General features: G+C 40.3%; 1 protein-coding gene across 4 annotated transcripts; it reads right to left on the minus strand.

The window, feature by feature from the left end:
* Window positions 1–436: 436 nt before the first annotated feature.
* Window positions 437–21,532, minus strand: tmem229b (transmembrane protein 229B). 4 transcript variants are annotated; one of them, XM_055038672.1, is made up of 3 exons: window positions 21,471–21,532; window positions 20,698–20,851; window positions 437–5,940 (listed from the first exon to the last, which is right to left on the minus strand). In XM_055038672.1, the coding sequence occupies exon 3, from the start codon at window positions 5,883–5,885 to the stop codon at window positions 5,289–5,291; it is 597 nt and encodes a 198-aa protein (XP_054894647.1). In that variant the 5' UTR covers window positions 5,886–5,940; window positions 20,698–20,851; window positions 21,471–21,532; the 3' UTR covers window positions 437–5,288. The 4 variants fall into 4 exon arrangements, with proteins under 4 accessions (XP_054894647.1, XP_054894648.1, XP_054894646.1 ...); XM_055038673.1 differs by lacking the exon at window positions 21,471–21,532 and adding an exon at window positions 20,939–20,987; XM_055038671.1 differs by lacking the exon at window positions 21,471–21,532 and having other exon boundaries at window positions 20,698–20,902.
* Window positions 21,533–25,147: the final 3,615 nt, after the last annotated feature.

Here is a 25,147-nt window from a genome sequence, read left to right on the forward strand (position 1 = left end):
CCACAGGCTCTACATTTCCTTTGAAATAATTGAAAAAAGCAAAAGATTGTTTTTTTTATATTGTTACATATAATATAACAAGCATGTCTGTTCACTGTCCTGGATGAGGAGAGCTTTGTGGGGGTGTTGCTTTAGGGTTGCAGACTGCAATTCACTATGCCAGCCACATGGAGACGCCATAACGGAGAGTAAAAACTTATGTGTCGTTTAAAAAGTCCCTCTTAGCTGTGAGTGCGTAAATTGTGACTATTTTCAATATGAAAAGTAGTTTCTGATTCCATTTGGGAAAAGTGACTAGTTATTGATCGGTGAAAGCTGCAGAAATGGCTGCGTGATGAACAGTATTACCATATATCATTTGCACAAACCCCTTTTCAGTAAAAACTGTAGGTGAAAAACTTTTTACTAAAAAACAAAGAAGAAAAACAGACACAAAGACCAGCAAGATGTTTATTTTTAATTCATGAGGTTAAATAACAATAATTAATCAGGAAATAATATAAAAAAGGGCATTCTAGACATATTTCACAGTCCTCACATCCACACACATTAAAAACCAAATACTTTTCTTTTCTTAACAGTTGTTCCTCAGAGACTGATAAAGTCATTCATTACAGATATACAGTACAGATTTCTCCTGCTCCTATTTGGACTTTTTTTTCTTTTTCTTTTTTCTTTAAATAAAAATAATGCGAAGATCAATCATCAGCAGCTTGACACAGGAGTTTGGTGGAGCTGCTTTTAGACATGCACATTCAAACAGAGAGAAAATTTAAAAAAAATAAAATAAAATAAAACACAAACAACACCAGACACCCAGCTCACTGTTAACATCTTATTCATGCACTTAACTCAGAGACGAGCGTCTCCGCTGGACTCATAGCTCCTTCACGCACATATTGCAGAGAATACATTTAGGCTTGCAAGTTAAGATATTGACTGCATATGAATTATGCAGAGACGTTTCCTTTAGAAAAGGGTAATAATCGCATCTACAGTATTGCTTTGAAGCCTAACGGACAACGCATGCGACGGCGGAGTGCAGAACAAAAACACTGGCTGTTTAGCGCACCACTCACCACTAGGTGGCAGCACTTCATCTGAGATGCAGAGCAGCTCTCTCAGGAGAAAACTCCACGTTTAACGCATCAACACAGGAGAAGGTCGTAGTGTTCACTTAGTCAAGCAGAACTGTGGAAACATTAAAATGGGTCATGTTTTTTATTATTGTTATTATTATTTATTGAGTTTATCTAGAGTCTTCTGTGACATTTGGAGTTTAGGTCTGGTTCAGTAATGTCCTTTTCTTTCCCAGGAACATGTTTAGTAAAGAGTCTGTCAGGATTTATATTCTAGCCAAAAAAAACATGCTTAATGTTCTTGATATGTCTTTTACAACTACTGATGTTACTCTTTAAGGTTTCTTGTTTCTTTTTAATTCTCTAGCAATATGCTCATGGTGTCTACAGAGCCTTTTATGGCGACTGCGCACCAAACATGTTTTACCTGGATTTCATGTGACTGACGAACACAAAAGGAGCATGTCGCATGAGTTTGCGAGTCGAAATCTGAAAATGTGTTTCTTGTAATCTGTCTTTACCGTCACTGTGAAGTGGCGTGTGGTTTGGAGAAACATAACATCTGAGGCCTTCACAGAAACAGCTGTATTTATACTGAGATTCGATTACACACACACACACCCGTCCCACACCCACGCACACACACACACTCACCCACACACACACAACTTCTGAAGGCAATAAGTTGCACCTCTTCTGGTGTCAGAGTAAAGAGTGTTGAATACTTATTCCTCCTAGCAAACATTTATGTAATTGTTTTAATTGTAAAACAGGTTGAACAGAATGCATTAATTCCTCTGCACAATTATGACTACTTTGTGTTGGTTTATCACATGAACCCCCATCAAAGCACACTGAATTTTGTAATCGCAAAAAATGCCAACGCTTTTGGAAGGCTCTGTGAATTGGATGAGTTTTTTACACTCATCACATAAGACTTTTAAGTCTTTGGCGTACTCAAGGTGGAATCAAACCACATACAGGATTTATGTGGTAAAGAGGTAATTGCAGACAGAGACACACAAGATAATTCTTTTTAAAAAATAGATAAAAGATATTGCAAAAGGCTTTTATGTTGATGGCCATGACTCACAGTCATCACAGACTTTAGCATATAGGTAATAGAAATGATGTCAAGAGGAATCACTTTATTTATCATCCCCATATTTACCAAAAAATAAATAAATAAAACCCACACATATATGTCCAATTACACACACACAAAATAAAAACACAGTAGGAAAGCAGCCATGCAAAGCCATGACCTGCTTACTTACAGTTTAATGGTTCAACGTGTGGCTCAAGGACACTTCAACATGCTTTAAGAGAAGACAACCGCAGACCTTCGCTGATAACCAGCATCTTCTGTCATTCTATTTGCACATGCAGCACAGTGACTTGTCAGACATACATTATGGTTGTTGACTGAATAAATGGGCTGAAAGACCTTTCCATGTATTTTTTTTTTTATTTTATTTTTATGTGATCCTCAAGAACCAAAGTGAAAAAATAAATGAACCCTGCTTCTGGGGGAGGATACATTCTTAAAGGTCCGCTGCTGTAGAGTGCGATGAAAATGCTGCCAAGTGAACATTAGCCAAAGTGTTTCTGGGTGTAACCTTCAAGCGACTCGAAAGCCTCTATCAAAGAAATTGAATTTGGCCTGGTGCGACTTTTAATTCACACAAATAGGTGTGGTGCGACGGCCACAGTGTTTCACAGGGACGGTTTTTGCTGTCACACCACGTCAACGCTTACGTTCACATTAAGAGTGATGTTGGCGGGAAGACGACAAGTTTGGAGATATATCACGCAAAAGAAAAGCAAACATTAACAGTGTTAATTTAATCGCTCCTTTGCCAACTCGTACCCTCAATCCACACACACGCACGCACACACACACAACACACACACGTTACCTACGTTAGTAATTTTCTACAGTCATTTCATAACCATAACCATACCCATTTCATGCATCCGTATAAATAATACCAAGACTAAATTGTTTTATAATTTTTTTGTAGTCAAGTGTTTTTGTGTATTACTGTAGATAAATGGTCAGAAAATGCCCAAATCTTATGTATAATTTAAATAGTTTATAAACGTATTTTTTGTTACTTCTAAGCATTTTGGTTTTGATTCCCATTGAGGCCGGTTGACTCAAACATCAATGAAAGCAGGCTAACAATGAGCAACCTTCTGTATGTTGTTGTTTAGTTAAGTCATATTTTCTCACAATGCTATGATTAGAGTTTGGAAAGACACGTTAAATTCTCTCTTCTCAAACCCAGTATGAAACTGGCGAATACAAATCTGAAACCAAAAAAATGGATGCATTTCTTGTTAAAAAGAAATAAAGCGAATGTTCGATTTTTACAATTCTCACATCCATAAGCTCACATCCATAAGTTGACTCGGAAAAGCTACCGCTAGCAGAATATCTGAGCCTCATGATCGCTCCTTTTCCACTGAAGTCAACCGGTCGAAGCGGGGATCTGGACCAGTGTTAATGCTCCTACTCTAAAATCTTCAGAAAATAAAATGCAATTAAACAAATCATAAGTGAGGTTCATAAATTTCTAACTACCAAGACAATAAATTGATCAAGAATGGTCCTGTACCAAATGGAAGTGGTTCTGGGTCAAATGGTACTGGCTGTGTGAGAAAGAAGAGTACGAATTGGCAAAATTGCACGGCGCTCTGAAGACGGGTGTAATGCAAACACAGAGTTTCAGGTCATTCTCCCCTAATACTAAACTAGAAACCAGATATTCACATCAACTGTATAAGCAAGACAGTTTCATCTTATCCTCTGATATTACGTCAGACTCGCCTTGCCCTGTTTCCAGTTAGCGCCACCCAAATAGTTTTTATCAGCACCAGAATAATGAAAGAGATTTTTTATTTCTATAACTTTCTTCAAATTTAGAGCTCCAAGATTACGTGTAGTGAGTCCAAGTATTGAGAATGGCCTCGTGGCTTGGGAATCTTCTAACACAAATTGAGGAAATATCCGTGAACCTGTGGATATTCTTTTAAAAAATTATTGATCGATCATTATTCTGTTCTGATTAGTCTGATTTAATATCACACAGTGAGAGAAACATGGTTATGTGTCTTCTTATAAAGCGCATGCTAGTATCTAGCTTAATTTGTGTCTATTATAAACTTTAGCACCTTATGAGAATAAACAAGAGACTTCACTTCACATCCTGACAACTTACCTCCATACCAAGGTTTTTAAGACTCAGGTGACTGTTAGGTTTTCCTTAAAGACGCATGTTTTTGTAAAGAGTTTTTCACGTGTAATCAATGACTTGGCTGTACGAGTGCGTGCATGTGCGTGTGTGAATGTGCACCGTTTTGACGAAGGGAAGTAGAGGCCGGCTCTTTTGGATGCTTCAAAAAAAAAAAAAGTTTGGTAACACCCAAAGCAGCACTTCTACTGCTGCTTAATGAGAGGCTGATTGAATTACAAAAAAAAATAAATAAATAAAAAAATTGCACATGCGACCCTAATATTAGGGTCATGCGACTTATTACGACCTGACCGTGACAAAATTCCTCATATCTTCATAGTTTTTTTCTACACTGACAAAAATAGCTATGGGTGTCGTTTTGCATTTTAATAATCATCTTAAATATAACACATTCCTTTGAATTTAAAGAAAGTCCGGCATTTGGGTGTCTAGATTATACTTCGTGGCTGTGCTGCTTTCATGTAGCATTTCTGAGGCAAGAGAACTGTTCTTACATAGATTGGTGCATACTTAAATAACACAAATACTGTATTTTTTTGTTTGTTTGGGGTTTTTTTCCAAGAAGTTGTTTTACAGAACAATAACACTAATCTCTGCAAAAGTGTTTTTTTTTTTATTTTTATCCTATATTCTGAGCTCCAAGAAGGAGTTTTAAAGTTTAGTCCATGTCACTGAAGATCCTAGCATAAGGGTCATTCCCATGTAAATGGGTGGATGTAATGTGAAATGCAGTAATAACAGGAGCATTTTGAGTCCCTGTTTAGCTAACAATGGTGAGTATTTGGGATGTGAAGCCTCGGTTAGACATTTGTTTTCTGACTTCCTTAGCACTAACTAACTTATTCTTGATGGCTGTCGCTCCATCCCATGCACTAAAGGGTGAGGATTGCATATGGAAAAGTGCCAGTGGCGGGTCAAGGAGGTGCGACAGAGTCCCCTGCAAATCGACTCAATCAACTTTAAGGTAGCCATTTGAATTAAAGCCACTCCCCCTCCTTTGTTCTCGTTGCCTGCTGCCTTCCAAAGTTTCTCCAGCACCTCCTCCTCCTCCAGCATCATGCCGATGGTTTGACCAGCCGTCCTCGGGCCCTTCGTGAAAGCGTAGCCGCAGGGTTTTGTTGATGACAAAGCGCTCCACGATGAAGGAGGCGCAGAACCACGGCACGGCGTACTCGGCCGTGATCAACCCCATGAAGTTGTAGCGGAACTCGGTGTAGTCCCAGGGACAGGCGTTGAACTGCCGAAGCAGCAGCCCCGTCCCAAACTCCCACAGGTAGGTCCACAGGGTGTAGATGGTGCAGCGCAGCAGCACGGGGCAGCGGCCGCGCAGCGTCAGGTACATCCGCTCCACAATGAGGATGCAGGTGCCGTAGATGAAGAGGGCCCACACGCTGGTCACACCGGGGAACTTCCAGTTGCAGTTGACCACAAACTCCCAGGCAGCAGTGAACATCACTTCACAGAAGTAGCCATGGATGGCGTAGAGGTACCAGCGGGAGAGGGCCGTGAGAGGAACAGGCTCTCTTGAGCTTTCTAAGGTTAGCATGGTTCCTCTTGTGAGTTTCACACAGATTTCCTATTTGTATGTACAGGAGTCAGATCTGAAAAGAAAACAAATAAAGACTTCAGAAATGATCATTTGGAAAACCTGCTAATCCTTATTCAACTCTGGTACCAAAGGAAAGGAAATTTGCACTTGGTTGATTGTTTTCACTTCCATAACAATGTTTCATGGTACCGAATCTCACACTGCTGAACATTCAGTTTATTGTCCCTCAAATTGTGCCGCATTTGTAAAGAAATTCTTTTGTGGGTTGAGCAGCAGAGTTGAATATGTGAGTTGCTCTCATAAAAGACTTGCCAACAACCAAACAGAGCGACAGAGTGGGGTGGCATTTCATCGCTGTCAACATCGGAAGCAATCTTCACAGAAAGAAGAATCAAGATGAGACCCTACAACCAGTGGCGATCACATATCTGCCCTCTTTGGGACCCAAATCTAACCTCCTTAATGTTAATGCCCAACAGAGAAGAGTTTTTACAGAAATACTTCCTCCCTGCAGACCTGACCTCATCCTCATTGAACACTGGCGTCAAAGTGACCAATGCAACTACATGCAACGATTGCTGGTTGAAGACAAGTATGGCATCTGACAGTAATGTGAGACCAAGCTGGTGATCAGAATGAGGAGAAGGATGTTGTGGCTGCATGTGACACACTGCTGAGGCCTCTGTTTATTCAATTCATTATTATTCATCAAGGTTCAATCCCATAAGTCAACTGATGACACTCAACAAGAATAAGTAGCAGAATAAACTACTTGGTATTAGCAGAGATGATTTGAAAGGTTTTCCTTTGCCACAACCCATACACTCAACTCTGTTGCTCAGCCCACAAAAGCAATTTTCTTACAAATGTGGCACCATTTAAAGGGAAATTATTTAAAAAAAAAAAAGCTTTACAATGGCATAAGATTTATTGAAAGAGGCTTTGCTACAAAAGACAATCGATAAAACAGAAGTTGCCAAGTCGTTTTCTCGTTCTCCGAGATGGATTATTAATACAAGACGTCTAGCAAATAGCGTGTGAACAGCAAAGTGCCGACACAGAGATAGCTGCGGGGAGTCAACACAAAGTTTCCATCACGTACGGACAGGAGGGGAGCGGTAGAAGATGTAATAAAATCTCCAAAGCTCGCTGTTAAGAGAACCACAGTCAAGAGTGGAGTCTCGGGTCACCGAGTTTCCATAGCGACCACAACATGCTGTTGCGATACAACCAAATGGTTCGGGGTGATGCCAGAAAAAAAAAGAAAAAGCCTTAACAGATGGAAACACAAAAGGGAATTCTACTAGGAGTTGAATTGGAAGGATGTACTTTGGTCAGAGGAGACGAGGACTGAGTGATTCAGCAACAAAATGCGTAAGACGCAGGACGAGTCGAGGAAAAGCGTCTCACGTTCGATGCAAAGGATCGTGGGAGATTGGTAAAGCACGGGGCCGGTTTTTCGCTCATGTCTCCTGAGAACTTTTATACAGCGTATGGCTTTGTGGCCTCTTTGAAATAAAATGTAAAAGCATCTACGTTTAATCTGAATATAAGTACAGAATGTGAGTCTTCTTGGGTGTTTCTGCAGCTTAATAATCAAAACACAGGCCAAATTGAAACCAACACAGACATGTCCACGACAAAACAAATCAACATTCTTCCACGGTTATCGCAGGATCAAGATCTGCCTCCTACAGAAAACCCGTCTGGGTCAGATGTGGAAAATCAAACCTTAAATGTGTCAGACACTGTGTTCTGGTTTGTTTGCTTTGCTTCCTGCAAGATTGATGTATCACGCCTCCTGTTTAGTTTGTATCCAAGTTGTTGGTCCAGATGGTCCAGTTTGCTGTCTTTGGATTTCACCAAAAGCTTCTCAATCTGAACGCCATTTATTTAGTAATAAGACCTTTCAGTTTCAACAATCTGGCCTCAGGGAATCCAGAATTAAGTCTTCAACTCTGTTTCATGACAGGATAAAAATGTACAATTCACCAGGCAGCAAGGTTCTGACAGTGAAAGTTCAATTTCTAAGAATACTTGTGAAAGGCACTGCAACTACGTGTAGAGATTCCCTCATCCCCCACCTAACCCCCCCAAAACAATTGCAATAATTATCCCTCATTATAAAACACTGACATGCAGTACAACCCATCTTAAGCAATGATTACAGCCTAACTGTCCAAACAGAGTCTGCTGCCTGCAGAATTAAAAAGGATTTGCTGCAACAGCCATCTGGCCAAATCAAAAGTGAAATCTTCAGGATTAGAAATTTAATTGCGTGGGGTGCTAAGCCACTTTTAAATTAAGCCAAGGCAGTGAAACACTTCAGGCATCGGGAGATTTAATTAAAGACCGGAGGCTGATGAAGCGCTTAAAGTGTACGACCTTCCCTCAGCTGATGCTATTTACACAGTGAGGGGGTTTCTTACGTAAGGCATAGCTTTGTCATCTGACTGCCTACATCAACACTCTGCATCTCCAACTCGTGCTGCTTGACTAACATTTTGTGCTGACATATCAGGTGTCAGAAATCCCACAAAGGGACGGGGCCCGTTCGCGGCTCCGCTCCGCGCACCGCGTCTTAAATTAGAGGAACACTGAATGCAAACAGCACAATGGCAAACTCAAAGACTATTTTACTCAATGAGGCCACACAGTTTATAGCCCTCTCCCATACAATGTCTCCAGAGGAAGCTGTCATAGCAACAACGATTATACAATAGATCACAAACGCTTGGTGAAATAGCATCTTAGTACGAGGTTGCAAGTACAAACGCATGTTTGAAGAACAAAAGGTCTTTTTTATGTCTCATTTTGTCTTCAAAGCCTGGCTGTGACCCAGAGAGAGTCCACGGGGATTAGCACATTTACTCCAAACAAGGGTTTCATGTGATTAACTGGGCCACAGCGATGGAACCAACTGACCTCCATAAACCCCTTATTCCATCGTTTCTCTGGCTTCCTGGGAAACGCACCTCGTCTATGAAAGTCAGACTGGGTCAAGGAGTACTTTTCAAGTGCCGAGAAGAAAGGCTCAGCCTGTTACAAAGAGAGAGACGCTGAATTGAATTCTCCTTCACGTCTATAAGTCGGTCAAGTCAGATTGTTAAATTGTGTCAAAGCATCAAGAAGTTCATGCCATTATCAATCTGTTTCTCTGTATCATCGGATTTTTTTTATGTCTCAGTCACTGAACTACTTCTGCAGACTGTCTGGTATTTCAGCCATTCAAATTCCACAATATTCAACATAATCAGGACCTGTCAACCATCACCAACATTATTTATGCGGCTACAGTTTTCAAATATCTCACTTTTTTTTGTAAATACATTCCAACTTATTGTCACTGGGAATGTGCTCCGTAGACTCATGGAAGAGTCAAAAAGGCACATGAGTTTACCAGGTCACTCTTTGCTTTTAGGCTTCTGAACATCTTCATGCTGTCGAACCAGAAGCAGCTGTTTGAGTTAGTATTACAAAACAAATTCAAAACAATTTTTTTTCCCAAAAAAAAAAAAGAAAGAAAGACTGACTGACAGACAGACAGAAAGCCTTTCCTCTTATTTTATCTGTAGCTCACATCACAATTATTGACTTTTCACTTTTCCTGAGCTCTCCCACTTAAGTTGCAAATGCCCTACTGTTTAACATCGTCAGCTGATTTATGCTCTCAGATTTTATTTTATGGTCCGTCATGCCAGGCTGCTGATTCTTCAATCTAACACCACTTTTAACAGTTCAGCTTGGTCTGCTATGACTTCGGTTTCTTCAACGGTTTTCAGTTTCTGCTATGCAACACGGCTCTATTAAAACGGATTGTTCTCAGTTTCTGCCTCTTTGTTCTCCATAACATTAATTTGTGCTCCAGTTCAACTTTTTCAGCAGAAGTTGAAATGAAAAATCAGATTACCAATTCAGTGTACAGCATCCCGGCAACATTTGTGATGGAAAAACATTTTTTTTTTTTACCTAGTTCATGTTTTCACTATGAAACTGAATTATTGTCAAATCTGCCATTATAAGCAGACTATAGTTTAAATACACCAGCATATTCGAACTTCCAAAAAATTCTCACTGTTATAACCGCTTTCCATGCAGATCAAGGCCACATTGTTCTCTTGTCATCGCTGACGACCGGATTCTCTCGGAAACAATGTCCGCTTTTTCTCCCAACACTTCCCTCTTTCTCTCTCCACCTAAAATGCACGTTACATTCGTCACCCACATACAGGCAAATCTGCTAATGAGAAGGATGATCTAAAACTGTAATGAGGCTGTCCAACGCTACACCTCCTGCCAAAACACACCATCCCTGTGAACATCCAGACGACGACTCGGCAGAGATGTAGCACGAGAAAAGGAAATCATTTCTACGTTCTTCCTGTGAGCAACATTTGGTGGTATTTCTGGTTAATTTTATGGCATTGACACATCAGAGAGTTAACACTTGACATAAACTAAAACGGTCCAAACGATTCCTTTTCTATACTCACAGAGATTCTTGCGGTGATGATTCTTTGCTGTCCGGTTAGGTTTATGATGTGCGTGTTTGTGCCCAAGGTAAGGTGAGGCAGGGTGAGTTATTTTGCTTAGCGCCACTCAACACAAAAGATCATTCAAATAGCCAAACCCAGGGACTCCTCTGGCCTCTTTTCAAATCATCGCCTCACGACAGACATACTTAACCACCAATCCCTTTTGGTGGCTCATTTAATCCCGTAAGTCACACCAGTCAGTCTGGTGAGATCATGGTCAATGTGAGCTTTTTGAGCATGCAGTGCAGCCGAAGGGGCGGTTTCTACAATGCGGCGCATTCACCCGAGTAATATGCATCAGATGTGTTACACACGCATTCAGTTCAGCTGAGATTTGCGTGTCAATTTGTTATGATTGTTGCACACCCATTTCAACATGGAAATATATCAGCACTGTTGCAACCAATGTAACCCAATCTCCACTCCATAGTGAATTTATTGGCAAAAGCAACAAGCATGCAACAAATCTAAGAAAACTATTTAAATAACTGAGCAAAGCTGACATTACAAGTTGTTCCTTTAAGTTAACTTTTAATAACGACAGCAGTCTCCAAATGATTTAACTCCTTCAAGTACTTTTCATATGTGCTTCAGCAGCCATTTTGCTGTTGACCTGCGATAACGTTGATGCATGGCCACCCAATAGGTTCTGGCAGAGTTCTGGAGGAGACTCGTGATGAGCAAACCGTCCAGTTCACTAATAAGCTTGCTTCTGGATTCTGTAATCATGTTTTTCAAATCAGACCAGAGTCTAAGTCAGGCGATTATGTTTGCCAGTCTAGTATTTTCCAAAGACTCGTTCTGACATCAAGACTTGGTGAATCATGTTTGAGATCATTGTCCAATTTAAATGGCCAATCGTCTCGTCGCGCTTTGAGTAAAGCCAGAGTAGTTTGTCTTTGTCTGATATTAAAATGGCTGTCATAATCTGAAAAACTCTGCTCCATAAAAACTGAATAGGCCTGTGCAATGATGTCAAACCATAATATTGTTGGCACCAGGCTGGCTGGAGGTTTGATTAGCTTAATTTACTTCTGCATGTGGTGGCAGAATCGTGCTAGAGATCTGGATCGGCGCTATCGTTACTGGTGGAAATAATGAAGATGGAAGAGTTCACTTCAGGGGGCAGAGGGGCCCCAATTGTACATGGTCAAATGTAAACACGGATTACGACAGCCATTGTAATATCAGATATTCATCAGATATCCGAATGAAAGTGCCGATGGATCTGCAAGCTACACAGCGTATCGTTCCCATGAGGCGAGGGATCATGCATTGATCAAACAGCAGCATGAACTAATGAGAGCAGCACAGATCAGTGACACACATAGACACATTAGGGAAGCACAGCTTATAAAGCTGCTGGCTTTCTGGCTGTGAGACATTTTGAATGCAATCTGTGCGGCTGGACGAACCACAGAAAGACGGCACATCTACAACACTCTGCGATTTCCACTCCGTACAGGTAGAAACTGCTGTGCAAAAGCAAAGTACAAACCTGTCACTGCGTTTATTTTCTCAAAAAGCTACTTTCTGTCTCTTCGGACATGCACTTCGAAACGTCCCAGGCATCTCTGACAAGACAAAGTAACTGAGTGTCCCGTAATAAAATAAACTTAAAGACTTACAGAGACAATGTGAGTTTTACTGAAACAAATGCAAACCATATGTCTATTAAATCTACTATATTTGAATTGTTTAACTTTAAGAGTTGGATCAAAACATTGCCGTTTAAAATAGCACAAATTGTGATTAGCTGCAAAGCCCCTCGTTAATTAGATCCGCTTTTATTTTGTCCCACAGCCAATTCAGATGCATCATAAAAAGATCAAATGTCACTCAAGATGTTAACAGAACATTTATTCGCATTTTTTCTCTGGCGTTAATACAAAGCCACGTTGGAAAACATGCTGCATGAAATCCTTTGTAACTTGCCAGTTTGTCGCACTTTTTTTGGCCACTGCATAAAGTTGTGTCACAAATTTCAAACCCCTTCCTGCTGACGCAGCAAAACCGAAAGTTGCTTTTATTTAGAGAAAATGCGAGTGACATATTGGTTCCCGGCATTTTTGATTAGCAGTCAGGAAGTGACTGAAATATTGACAGTGACATATTTAAAAGCACCCAGCTAGACCCAAATTGGGATTTCTTTGATAAATTACATCAAGATGACATAACCAGAAATCCCCATCACCTTATTTTACGCTCCTTTATTGAACTGTTGCCTCATAATCACACAATTAACTTGCCAGATAGTATTTTGCTCTGTCTTTGATGTCGCTGTTGTATCATAGCCTCCCTCCCCATCACAGAGGCGCCAAGTTATCGATCAACATGGCTCCTGCCTGCTCCAAATACGGCGGCCCCATTTTGGCATCGCCCTTCATTAAAACAAAATAACTCAGTTTGAGGTCAGAATCACCGATGGAATCAGACAAGCAGCACGAAACAAACTGAAAATGTGTAAATCAACCGCGCAGCACAGGTCTAGTTTAAGGAACTGAAAGTATAAAGACGTCTTTATGGTGCTGACAGCTATGAGCTCCGACAGCGAAAACACCGAGGAATCCACAACACAGCACACAGTCAGGTCGTCTTCCACACCGGTGTGTTTCCGAGTGTGTGTGGCACGGATCCCAGGTCTACTCTGACTTTTGGAAGGTCACTTTGGGAGGCATCAGAGAGGAACCAGCAGCATCCGATATGCAGGTGAACAACGGCGAACCGGGGTGACCTTAGCGACAACTCATCTCCAATGACAGAGTCTGCATCAGCAAGAACTGCGCTCCCGCATTTAAAGGGATAGTTTGGCATTTTCCAAGCTTATAAGAATTTAGTATTCTATTGCTCTACGTCTTCATTTAGCAGAATAAGTTGTGGTTGGTCCGGGAGAAGTCAAATTATCTGCCTTCCACAATCTTTCAGAAATCCAAACCCAAAAATGACACAGGACTTTTAGGATTTGAGATTTTTAACTATTAATATGTTTGCACTGGGAGTTTATTCATGTAAACATGATTATTTATACTGGAAATTGAGATAGCAGACAGTGTGCTGATATTGAGTCTTCTGAGTGAAACACAGATCATGCAACCCGCAAAGTGTTTTATGGTCAGAGTTAATGTCTGATATAAAACTAAAGTGGTATTAAAAGCAAAACTACTGTCTACTGATTTTTTCAGGGCAATTCCCTTTCTCTATCAGATGATAAGTCAAAAAAAAAAACGTCATGTGTTCTGTGGACAGAATGCGTTTTACACAGGATGATCTCTGGTGGCACACCGCTTCATTTCATAATCTAAATAAAAACATCTAAACAGGACCTAATTTCAAAAATCCTGAATTATCAGTACAACATCATAAAATTGCAGTCTTTTACAGTTTAAATGCTATTGTAATTAGTGAATGTTCTCACCAGAAACAAGTGATTAAAAAATACATAAAAATAAGCAGTTATTTAAGTTTTAAATTTCCTTATTTCAAATCAGAGAAAATCATATATATATATATATATATATATTTATATAAGTATATATATATATATATATATATATATATATATATATATATATATATATATATATATATATATATATATATATATGTCTGTATATGTAGTTTTTTTTACAGCTGTTCAGAAATCCATGCATACAATAAGTTATAATTAGAAATCATCATAATCTATATATATCTATATTTTTTGTTAAAAAAATAATTGAAAATTCAAACAAATTAAGTAAAGCAAATAGGAACTTAATCAAAATTTAGAATAAATACAGAGAAAGCAAAATATTTTCAGATTAAAGCTTTGCAAAAACACGTTTGATCTATTTTAAGATCAAAAACAGAGCGCTGTGAAGTCTGAAACATACACACAAGACGGAGTTTAGCGTTCAAATTCTGCTTTTAAATTCCTACGTCCCTTAGATGCCTCACATACCTACCCTGATCACATGTTCTCTATGTCCACGATGAGCAACAGGCCGAGTCAGAGGAGGGAGAGTAATGAATCCAGAGACAGGTTCGAGAGAAAAAAGACGAGACAGGAGCGGGGGATGGAGGAAAGGTGGAATGGGAGAACCCCATGAGGCGGCACAAAATAAAGGGGCTCCGATCGATTGCAAAGACAGGTCGATTAGCTCCGAAACAGCAAGCTGGCCTTCGCGACCCCCCCGCCCTCCCTGGGCAGAACTACGCCTCTCCTCTCATCCAGACTCGTGCAAAAAGACCTGAAAGTCCTGCTGCTAACATACGGCGTTTCTCGTGTCACATTTAAGAGGGAACGAGTTTTAACTTCACAATCAAAGCGTGTCAAAAGAAAAGAAGGTTAATATTCGCTCATACGATTATTTGAAACAAGTGCGTTTTCTCTGAAAATCATAAGGCACTATACATTTGAATTATTACTTACAGGCAAATAATAGGAAAATTATCATCTTTACAAGCTATTTTTCTCTTGATAATGAAACATTTTTCCCGTTATTTTAAGAAAACCACATAAAAATGTCAAGATGTATCAGATAAATGTTTATAGCATCCAGATAATGTCTAAAAAAATTTCTTAATTAGAACACATTTTATATACAAATTCCCTTTGATAAAGATTAGAATTGTGTTCACGCTCCAATTAAAGCAGTTTAATGTACTTTTGCATTTATGATCTAAGGGTGATGAGAAGGAGTAACATAATAGAGATGGAGGGAGGATGTGAGAAAATGAAAGAGGAAGTATCAAATAAGGAAATAAGGAAGCACTGAAAGAAGGAAAAAAACAAGAATGAAGCCTTGAAATATGAATATTTTCCACTGGTTTATCTTCTCTCTCCTTTCAAAACACAGGAATCCCACACCCTGCAAACAACACGCGAAAACGTCCCTTTAAAAGCAGCCGTCCAGTTGAGCGTGTAGAACATTTCGTCCCCCGCGTCCCTCCTTCTGGTTTACGGTTTCAGAAAGCAGCTCAGTTTAACAACTACATTAGACCTCAGGTTATATACGCGACGCTTGTTTTTCTCCGTCGGCCCGCTGAGGCTTGCCGTGGCGTGTCGGGTGAGGCCGTGTGATCATGTGAGCCGGAGCCGCGCAGCAGGAGGCAGCCGCCGCTGTGCAGGCCATGTTCATTCCTCACACCGCCCCGTCAAAGGATTCAGACCCCCGGAACTTTTTCCACAGCCCTTAAGAATTTCATTTCGACACAAAGCAGTGCAGAGTTGTAAAAGCGTCGAAAAACAACACATCGGTTTTATGTTTGTTTGTTTTTTTCTCAAATACAAATGGGAAAATAATGGGATGTGTTTGTATTCAGCTTCTCAGTCGAAGTTTGATCAGTCTTTTTGCTGCTCTGGACCCAAACGAACTGAGATTTTTCTATTGTTCTTTTCTTTGGAAATAAATAAAATAAAATTCCCAAGTGGATTTAGGTCTGGATTTTCACTAAGCCATTGTAAGACATGATTACGCTTTGATCCAAAGGTCAGTCAGCATAAAAGTGAACTAAACTCAAGTCTTCTGCAGCCTTTTATAGTTTTGTTTTGTTTTTTTAAGGATTGTCACATCTATTCTTCCATTAACTCTGACCAGATTCATTGTTGCTGCTGAAGAAAGAGGTCCCCACAGCATTATGCTGCTACTACCATGCCTCACCTCAGGGGTGGTGCGAGATCTTAGATGTCCGGACCGAAAAAGTTCAACTTTTGCCCCGTTCTGACCAGAGCACCTCTTTCTCCTGGTTCCTTGTGGCATACTCCAATTGAGCTGAGGAATTTTTGCAGCTCCCCAAGAGTTAACAACATTCTCTTGGCAGTTTCTCCGACTCCTCGCCAAGGCTGCCATTTCTTTGTAAGGTTTGCAAACATGTCGCCTCCGAACTGCGTCTAATCCTTTGATTACATGCAATGATGCTTTTTCAGACAGATGCACGGCTTCCTTTGCAGCATAAAGCCTCGGTTTGCATGTTTGAGCTCTATAATTAGAAAGGTCTCTCAATAATGCTCTCAGGTGAGGCTGGAAAGGCGCCAGGAAGCACTGACACTAAAAGCTCCGGCGCAGCCCGTGCAACTTTATCAAAGGCATCCTCTCCATAACCGCAAGGTGAAAGCTTTGGCGAGTGACGCAGAGCGGCGGAGGAGGAAGGATTTATGTAAACAGGGAGGTGGGTTCCAGATCCAAAAGGCTTTTTATTGATTGGCAAGAAATAGAACCTGAAGTCATGCGTGGAAGCAAAGAGGCTTCTTGTGAGAAACGTGACGAGTCAAAACATAAGCTTTCCCAAACACGTCCGTTATATAACAGAAGGTCGAACTTTCTAAGTCTTTGATTAAAGTGATTCATAAAGCTGTCTGGGCAACATGTCGGTACCTTAAACTGGAAGCAATGGCTCCGTTTGGGCTCCAATAAAACAGATTGGTGTGTAACTCAAAAAGTATTAGCAAAATAATTGATTCATCAAGATCTATATAGCAATTCATGTCACCTTTATGATTATAAAGATTTGGAATAAGTATGACAAGAGGAAAAAACTGTTTTAAAAAAAAAAAAAACTATCCACATAGCCATCTTTTATTGCATCAGCATAATCTCACACTGGAAATTTCAGAAAACAAATCCCACCAGTAATTGAAGTACATTTATTGAGCGGGTGGAGAGGATCTCATATAAAAAGAAATATTTCTCTTATTATGTTAGAAAGTAATGATTGTGCTCATAATTGCGTTCAATAAACCCATAAAATAATTAGGCCTTTTTCTTCATTTTCTCATTTTTATGCTGATCAGAGTTTCTAAGAGCTTTTAAAATATAACTCACAACTTTTTTCCCCCTACAGTATAAATATGAAGCAACACAGCGGCTACATTTCTGAGCCACTCTACAACATGGGAAAGAGAAGCCATAAAAGTAAGGCAGATAGAAACATACCAAAACTTGCCCTTTTTACCCCAGAATGTGCAAGCAATAATTAAAAAGTTTAAAACAGCTACAATGACAAACAGGAAATATGGGATTACCTTATAGAGATTATTTAAGAATGACATCAGATCTTCTACAGAAAGTGCTTGTCAAAAATTAGTATCTTTATTCAAAAGGTCGACTTGGTGGAGATTTCACCTTTCAGCATGACAGCAACCTTTAACATAGAACCAGAGTTACTGCGGCGCTGGAGATAAAAGTGGACTCGACGGTCCAGTCAAAGTCCAAACCTAAATCCAGTAGAGAATCTTTGACGTGGAAATTAATATGTTTCATGCAATCTGACTGATCTGCAGCTATTTTTCAAATTAGAATGAGCAAATTTTTAAAGTTCTGGACGGGCAAAGTAGGTTAAAAAAAAAAAAAAAACAGAAAGGTCTGCATGAAAATGTTGCTGAAGTACTGACTAAAGACGTCTGGCGTTTATGTGTTTACTTTGTCGGTCTGTCGTAGCGCCACACCAAATACATGAAGTTTCTAACTGCAATGTGACAAACTGAAAAAGTTTGAGAGGTACAAACACTTTGTCATCTTGAAGTTCCAGATCCTGAGAAGTTGAAGCTCTGATATTTATGGGTCAAGCTATGCATTAAATCTTAGAGCTCCTATGGAAAAATCTGGAGTTTTATAGCCATTGTCACCGTGGAAGCAGTGAAATGGAGATGGATGCACCTAATGGACGGGGACTCAACTGGCAATCAGATGTGGAAGCTTTGTAATCAATCGTTGGTCATGCATAATTGATGTTGGTTTTATGGCAAGAGATCTGTGGAAAACAATAGAGGTTCAGAAATGTCCTGTCCGAGTCAACCCAGTTCACTACTGAGGCTTTTGTTCAAATCAATGAACTGGAATGACGAGCTGAGTATTTTATTTATAGAGAAAGGGACAACTAACGTTTAGAGGGTGAGACGAAGGCCAAACTCTCCGAGTGACTTTAGAAGTGTCCCTTTGCTTTCATGCCACAAACTCCCCGACTTTTTTGATATTTGCTAAACCGGTCGGGTGATAAGATGCAGACAGTTTATTCGTAGCATTCCATCAATTCCAAACACATAAGCTCAGTGTGTAGAAACAGGGCCAGTTCTGGCATGGGGTGACCTCCTTTTAAACTAGGGGCGGGGAGCAGGAGACGGGAGAGGGATAAAATTGATTTGTTTTTTTGTTTGTTTGTTTGTTTTTTTATTGGTTTTGCAAACATTGAGAGTCATTGAGAACCAGGGATTCTTTGGATATGTCCCCATCCATCGTAACGGTGATTCCCACACACTGTAAAGTGACGGGATCGCTGGCAGATGAGATAACCCTGACATGACGTGACACAGGGAAAGCCGTTGACCCAGAATCGGATGTCACTATATCGAGCAATTCGCACAGTCTCACATATTAAAAGTCGTGACAGAATGCAGCACAGGAAAGGCGGATCCTAAATAAAGTTGTAATTTTAAAAACAGGTCATTATTTGCTTCAGGTACTTATTTACTTCTGAATGAGTTTTTTTTATTGATTTTATTTTATAATCCGTTTGGTGGCTAAGCGATATCTAGCAAATTTGTTGTCATGGCAATATAACTGTGTGCAACACAAAGATCTGCTTGTATTGCAAAAATTTTTACCTAAATATTTTGTTACTTAAATCCAAATTCCTGCAATATCATTGTTATACTTGATATTTAATGCATTAACAAAAAAAAACAAAGGTACAAAGAAGATGAAGAGGTGTTGAAGTCTAAGAAATCAATAAAAATGAGTTGCTGGGACTGCTATCAACCTGAAGCAAAAATATATATGTTATTTTTTTTAATTGCCTATTTATCACCAGTGACAGACTAAATACACTCACAACATTCTCTAATATTATCAGGCATATCAGGTTTTACGCGCTAATGCTGCTTGGAAAACGCTTTGCAGCGGCATATTCCACTGCGCCACTGCACTTGGCTGCTTTGTGCACTTTCAGTTTGAATAAAGTTCAACATCCGCTTGTTTAATTCTGAGGTGGTTTTAATGCCAAAGCAGCCAAAATGTGCAACAATTTGGATATTTTAGAATTTCAACTGGAGATGTGCAAATGCAGTCCAGGGTTTATGTGAAGAGTGGAAAAAGTCCTTTACTATAATGCCAAATTCAAGTCTGTAGACAGCCCAAAAAAAAACAAAAAAAATTACAAATAAAACAAAAAAGATTTCTTACAGCGGTTACAAACCTAGATGCCGCCCTCAATGCCGTCCTGGGCCCGCGCCACTTTGCCAATTTCATTAACCACCACTATGACAATATTATTTACCTTTTGGCCCCATAAGGTGACTTACAGTGAGACCTATGAATTGTGAAAACATCAAGACGGGAACACAGAGTGGGAACAGACCCGCTGCATCGCGACGGAAATATTAATCTCGTGTCCACGTGCACGCGCAGAGTCATAATACGGGGTCATTTTGGGATTCCTCGCTGTGGGTTTGCGTGGGTTAGAAACAGGCGATGGACGACAGTGGAAGCGACAGCGGGGGATTATCTCACCCCCAAATGATAATGAACTGCAGGGTTTATGTGGCATAAATCGATTCGGGCTTTTTTTTTTTTTAAGCTTCTGCAAAAAGGGCTTCCACAGATGGAGCCACGCTGCGTCCAATGAACGGCTTTTCTTCACGCCGGACGCCCGCCGGATCTTCTGATCTCTCCCGGGAAACTGCAAGGTGCAGGGCCCCGCCGGAGGGGCCCTGGGAGGTGCGGGGGGGTGGAAGGGGGCCTGGGTGGGGGAGGAGGGGGGTTCCGCTGCAGCATCAAGTATACCACAATGATGATGAGCAGTGCGGCACCCTCTCTCTCCGCACACTGCAATTAAACATACATGGAGCTGTGCAGCTCGTGCACCGAGTTCATATCTGGCATACTTTGCAACTCTTTGGTATCGCATTGAAAAAAAAGGGTTTCTTGCGATCCACAAAGACGGGGTTTTAAGTCAGAGCGGTTCCCGAATAAACTTACGATAATCCGGATTTTTAACAGGTGCAGCGGCGCGACTGCGCAGAAAACACGCGCAATATTGTTGTTGAATATGAAAGGAGAGGGGGGCTGCTTTAGACATTCAATTGAATAAACGGTTAAATTAAAAAACAAAAAACAATAGCGCAGCACTATTAAGTTGGGAGTAAAATGGCATAGTCAAAGGAAAATAAAAGCCCAAAAGATTCCCCGACAGGATCACATGTTGTTGCCCTCGAATGTCACTCCGCTTGACTACAAACATGTTGACTGCGTGTCCCCATCTCTGCGATCAGCACAGCGAAATACATTTGGGGGTTTTACCTTCAGAAGGGTCTCTGCGGTGTCTGCCCAGGCGCACAGCCCGGCGAATCCGACACATCCCTCGGTGAGGCCGTGCCCGGAAGAGTCGGTGTCGGTCCGCGCCTTTTCGCTACCCCGTCGCCCGGCTTCTCCTGCGCGGCGTCTCCGCTCTGTCCTGTGGAAATCCACACATTTTTTTTTTTTTACTTCACTGCAGCAGCGGCGGTGGCGGCACCAGCGGCACATGCTCAGATGGACTCACGCAGCTCCTGCATCTTTGCGCTTAACCGTTTCTTGACCGCAGCTCTGCGCCGCTTGACACCGAGAATGCAATTTGCACGTTTTCCCATAGCGCCACTTTGTTTTGTTTTTGTCTTGTTTTGTTGTAGCACTGATTACTAGTGCATTTTTATAGATTCTTTTAAAAGTTGGTGTATATATATATATATATATATATATATATATATATATATATATATATATATTTTGTTTTGTTTTGTTTTTGTTTTTTTTTTGTTTTTTGTTTTTTTTTGTTTTGTTTTGTTTTTTTGTTTTCTGCAAAAAATGCGTAGAGTTCCCATACGTTTTTAAAAATAGATGTCCGATTTAAAAAAAAGAAAGAAGAAAAGTTTTTAAATGTAGAAATGCTATTATCTACACTTCATCGTGAAGGTTAACAGCTTTCATAACAATAGGTGACTTAAGTACATTTGTTCAGAAGCTGGTTCTTAAAAAGGACACTATTAATGGAAAATTGAGTGGTAGGAAAAAGTGTGAAGAAAAAAAAAACTCACAACCAATGGATGACTGCAGCCTTCAATAGATTGCAGAGCAAAGCACAATAAAGATATTGGAGCAGATTCACAAGGCTGGACTGCAGCTGGAGTCTGGAGGAGCGGAGGGGCACACAATCCAAGTCGCTTGAGTTCTAGTGAGAAGTTTCCACAGTTAATGATAGTCTGGTCAGTCAGGCCACCTGAGGGTGCTGGACAACTATATTTTATCAAGTCCAAGGTCAGAACAGTCATTTCTGGATTAAAAGTCCTTTTTATTTTAATATTTAATAAGAGAAATTGAATGTGTGTCTATCTACCTGTATGCTGTCTATTTGGTTGTGCTCTCTCTCTTCCAGCTGCAGCTCATAGCCTCCTTAGGGAAGCTGAAATATGGGAACCGGCTCTCCCAGATGGACGCTGGATTGTTCTCTTACCAGTTTGTAATCAGGCCTCAGTCGCTTCAGGTTAAACTTTTATGGTTTCCAGTATTGACTTCTTGTTTCTTCTACAGAAAGTTTGTTGCCCTCCTGACGAGTGAGCTCTGGTCTGTCGCCTCCTCTGTAGCGTCTTGATCTGACGCTACAGGGGAGGCTCGTTTATCTGGAACCATCTCATCTTGTATGGGTGACTAACTTACCTGTTTGACTGCTGCCAGCATGACTGTCCCACCCTTCAATGAATCCTGATGAAAGAGAGAGAGAGACATGAGGAACCACACAGCTAGTTTTTAACCAAGTTCCTGCCAGTCTCGGCCTGTGCTGTGTTCAACCTGAAGGCTCTTATGACTCACTTATTGAACTGGATTCTTCATCTCAATTGACTGTCTATAGCTCCCTTACAGTTACCTTTCCTGAGGACCAGATCCAAGGCCATGCATGTCCTTTGTATCTGTTAAATTCTTCCCAGATTGCTTGTATAATTGTTTCTATTTGTACTACCTGCAAGTCATGTTCATCGAACTGAACAGAAATGAATCACATCTCGGTGTAGTGACCTTGTCATGAAAAATTCACACTTTATATTGCTAAATTATGTAAATTATATTGCTACTGTCGTTCTTGTGCAGCACTTTGGTGCAGTTTTATACCTGTTTTAAAGTGCTGTATAAATAAATTTGACATTGACATTGACATAAATTACACTTTTAAATCCTGCATGTAGTGCCAGTCAGCTAAGTCTCCAAACAGGATTGTTTGCTGAATGCATCACCTCAAGTCTTAACCTTTTGAGAAAACAATCTGTAGACCTTCACTATCTCTACTTTGACATTGTTAAATGTTTAAACTTTAAAAGGCAACCCCACAAATGTGCAAAAATGCCTTAAGATTCTGTCACTGATCATTTAGTTTTGTATTTGCACAATGCTAACATCACTTACTTCTAATATGCTTTTCTTTTGCAACTTCGTTAAATATACAATTTTAGACAGTTTTGCAATTCTGTCTAAAATTGTTCCATTAAAAAAACACTTTGACATACTTCCTCTCTGTAGAGTACTATTAATATTAATATAATTTTATATATTAAAGATTTTTTTAAAAAAATATTTAGTCTTCAGCTGATTCTTGTAAAAGTTGGCCGTCTCGTCAGCCACTTTTGTTTGCTCTTTTCATAGAAGCACAGGATCAAGATACTTGATTTGTCTTTTTTGTTTCCATCTGGCAACTATAACCGCCTAAAATAATCGGCCACCTCACTTTCCTGTGATGTGGAGAGACGTGCTTTTCTCAAGGCAGACTTCTTTATGCAATTCATTGGCTATGTACCAAAGTGAAGCTCCATCAAATGCAGGCTGGTGATTCAAAGCTTCGATCCATTAAGACCAGCGGTATGATCGTTCAGATACACGTTTTACTCTGTCATTCTATCATCTCATTTATAAATCAGTAGGCTTCCGTTATCATTAAAAGCTGCGCGGGTCAAAGCTGGAAGACGTCCCCAATACATTTGTCTCTACCCCAGGAATGCTTTGTACTTTTGGAGATAGTAACACTGCTGGCTCTTAAGCACAATTTGCCACCACTAATGACAGATTTGGTGAATTTAGGAAAGGGGCCAAATTCAATTGGCTCAAAAACAAACAAACAAAAAAAACACAGATAGTCGATTGTCAAGACACATTTGTGAACAAACTGAGCTAAAACACAAAGACAAGATTGAACCTGTTGCATCAGGGTCCAATGTAAACTTTCCATTTCCTTTAAAGCGACATAACTACGTAAAAATAACATTTTCTGAGCTTTACATAATTTTATAATGGCATTTCCACATCATATCAACATACCTGGAGTGTTGCCTTGTTTTTTTTTTCATGCATAAGAAATACTTTAATCTCCCGTGGCAACCATTCAGCTGTGCAAAACACTTGGGTGGACACCAAGCCCCGCCTTCAAGGATGAAGCTCCTCCTTGGAGCTGCAGTTTCAGAGCTTCTCACAGAGCAGCCCTCCTCTGTGAAACTCTGCTCCTTCAGACTAGCCAGCAGCAATTAGCAAACACCCGGTGGAACTGGGCATCCGCTGAGCTCTTTATGCAAGCTCAGTACAACGCTGGCAAAAACGTTGTTAAAAGTTGTGATGACTTCAGAAAGAGCAAGAGTTTTTAAAGAGACAAAGGCCCAATTTCAAGGCATTAAATTATAAAATCAAGTTTCTTTGAAGTAGTATTTGATATATGCAGCATTTTTACAACTAAAGGCAATATAGTTACTTGATTGTGCTATGAAATGACAACATAATATAATGCAGGATGTGACTGGGACACATTCTGCATGTGTTCCAGTCATCCTGCATTATATTATGTTGTCATTTCATGCTCTTTTCTAAGCAGTCCGCCACTTATTAGAAATATACTTGGTAGTGATGTAGTCTGGAAGCTTGGGTACATAACTCTGCAGGCAGTTAGTCAAACTAAGAGCTTTCTGAAAATCATTACGTTGGCCTTCAGAATCGATCCGGGTCCTGCATCCGAGTGGACTGGACCGGATCGTGTCTCCACGGTGAGCACCGGTCATCTCCTGCAGCTATCGTAAATATTAAGCTCCTCCAGCACAGAAACGTCGTCGGACCAGGGATCAGATCGGATTCAGACACAAGGCCACACCGTTCGTTCCTGAGCCAAGGAGCAAGTGGATCAGAGATGTGCGTTTCTCGTTGCAAAGTTCACTTTCTGAAATCTTAAAAGGGCCACAAACGCACGGGAGCCATCGCAGATAGAGCCGCCCGAGATGACTCAACGGAGAAACATTCAGGAGGGTCACAGAGGAGAAGTAACTGTTCGAGGAGAAAAAGGAACCAGCACAGGAGAAGTTAGAGCCAACTATGACCCAACGAGGGAGAAAGCATCCAACTGAAGATGATTTAAGGCCGAATGTCACAGAACAGGCTGCGGCTAATCCGTTCACACCGATAAGAAAAATATCAATTATTTCAGAGGTCAAAAGAGAACATAAAAAAAAAAAGAAAACATTACACTGCTTATCTGAAAATAAGTATTTGTTAGAACTTTGCACTTGACTTGTGAATTAAGTATGTATCCTTATGGGCTCACTGTGATCATTTGGTTCAATTGCAGATTAGAGACTACCTGAAGTTGAGAATACATTAAAGTCGAAACACCTTAAAACTCTTTTCACAACTCTTTTGCCACAGCCACAGCCTTTAATGCATTTTATATGACTATCACAAAGTATTTTAT

Source organism: Poeciliopsis prolifica, unplaced genomic scaffold (assembly GCF_027474105.1).
Source record: "Poeciliopsis prolifica strain line A6 unplaced genomic scaffold, Auburn_PproV2 SCAFFOLD013, whole genome shotgun sequence".
Lineage (NCBI taxonomy): Eukaryota > Metazoa > Chordata > Actinopteri > Cyprinodontiformes > Poeciliidae > Poeciliopsis > Poeciliopsis prolifica.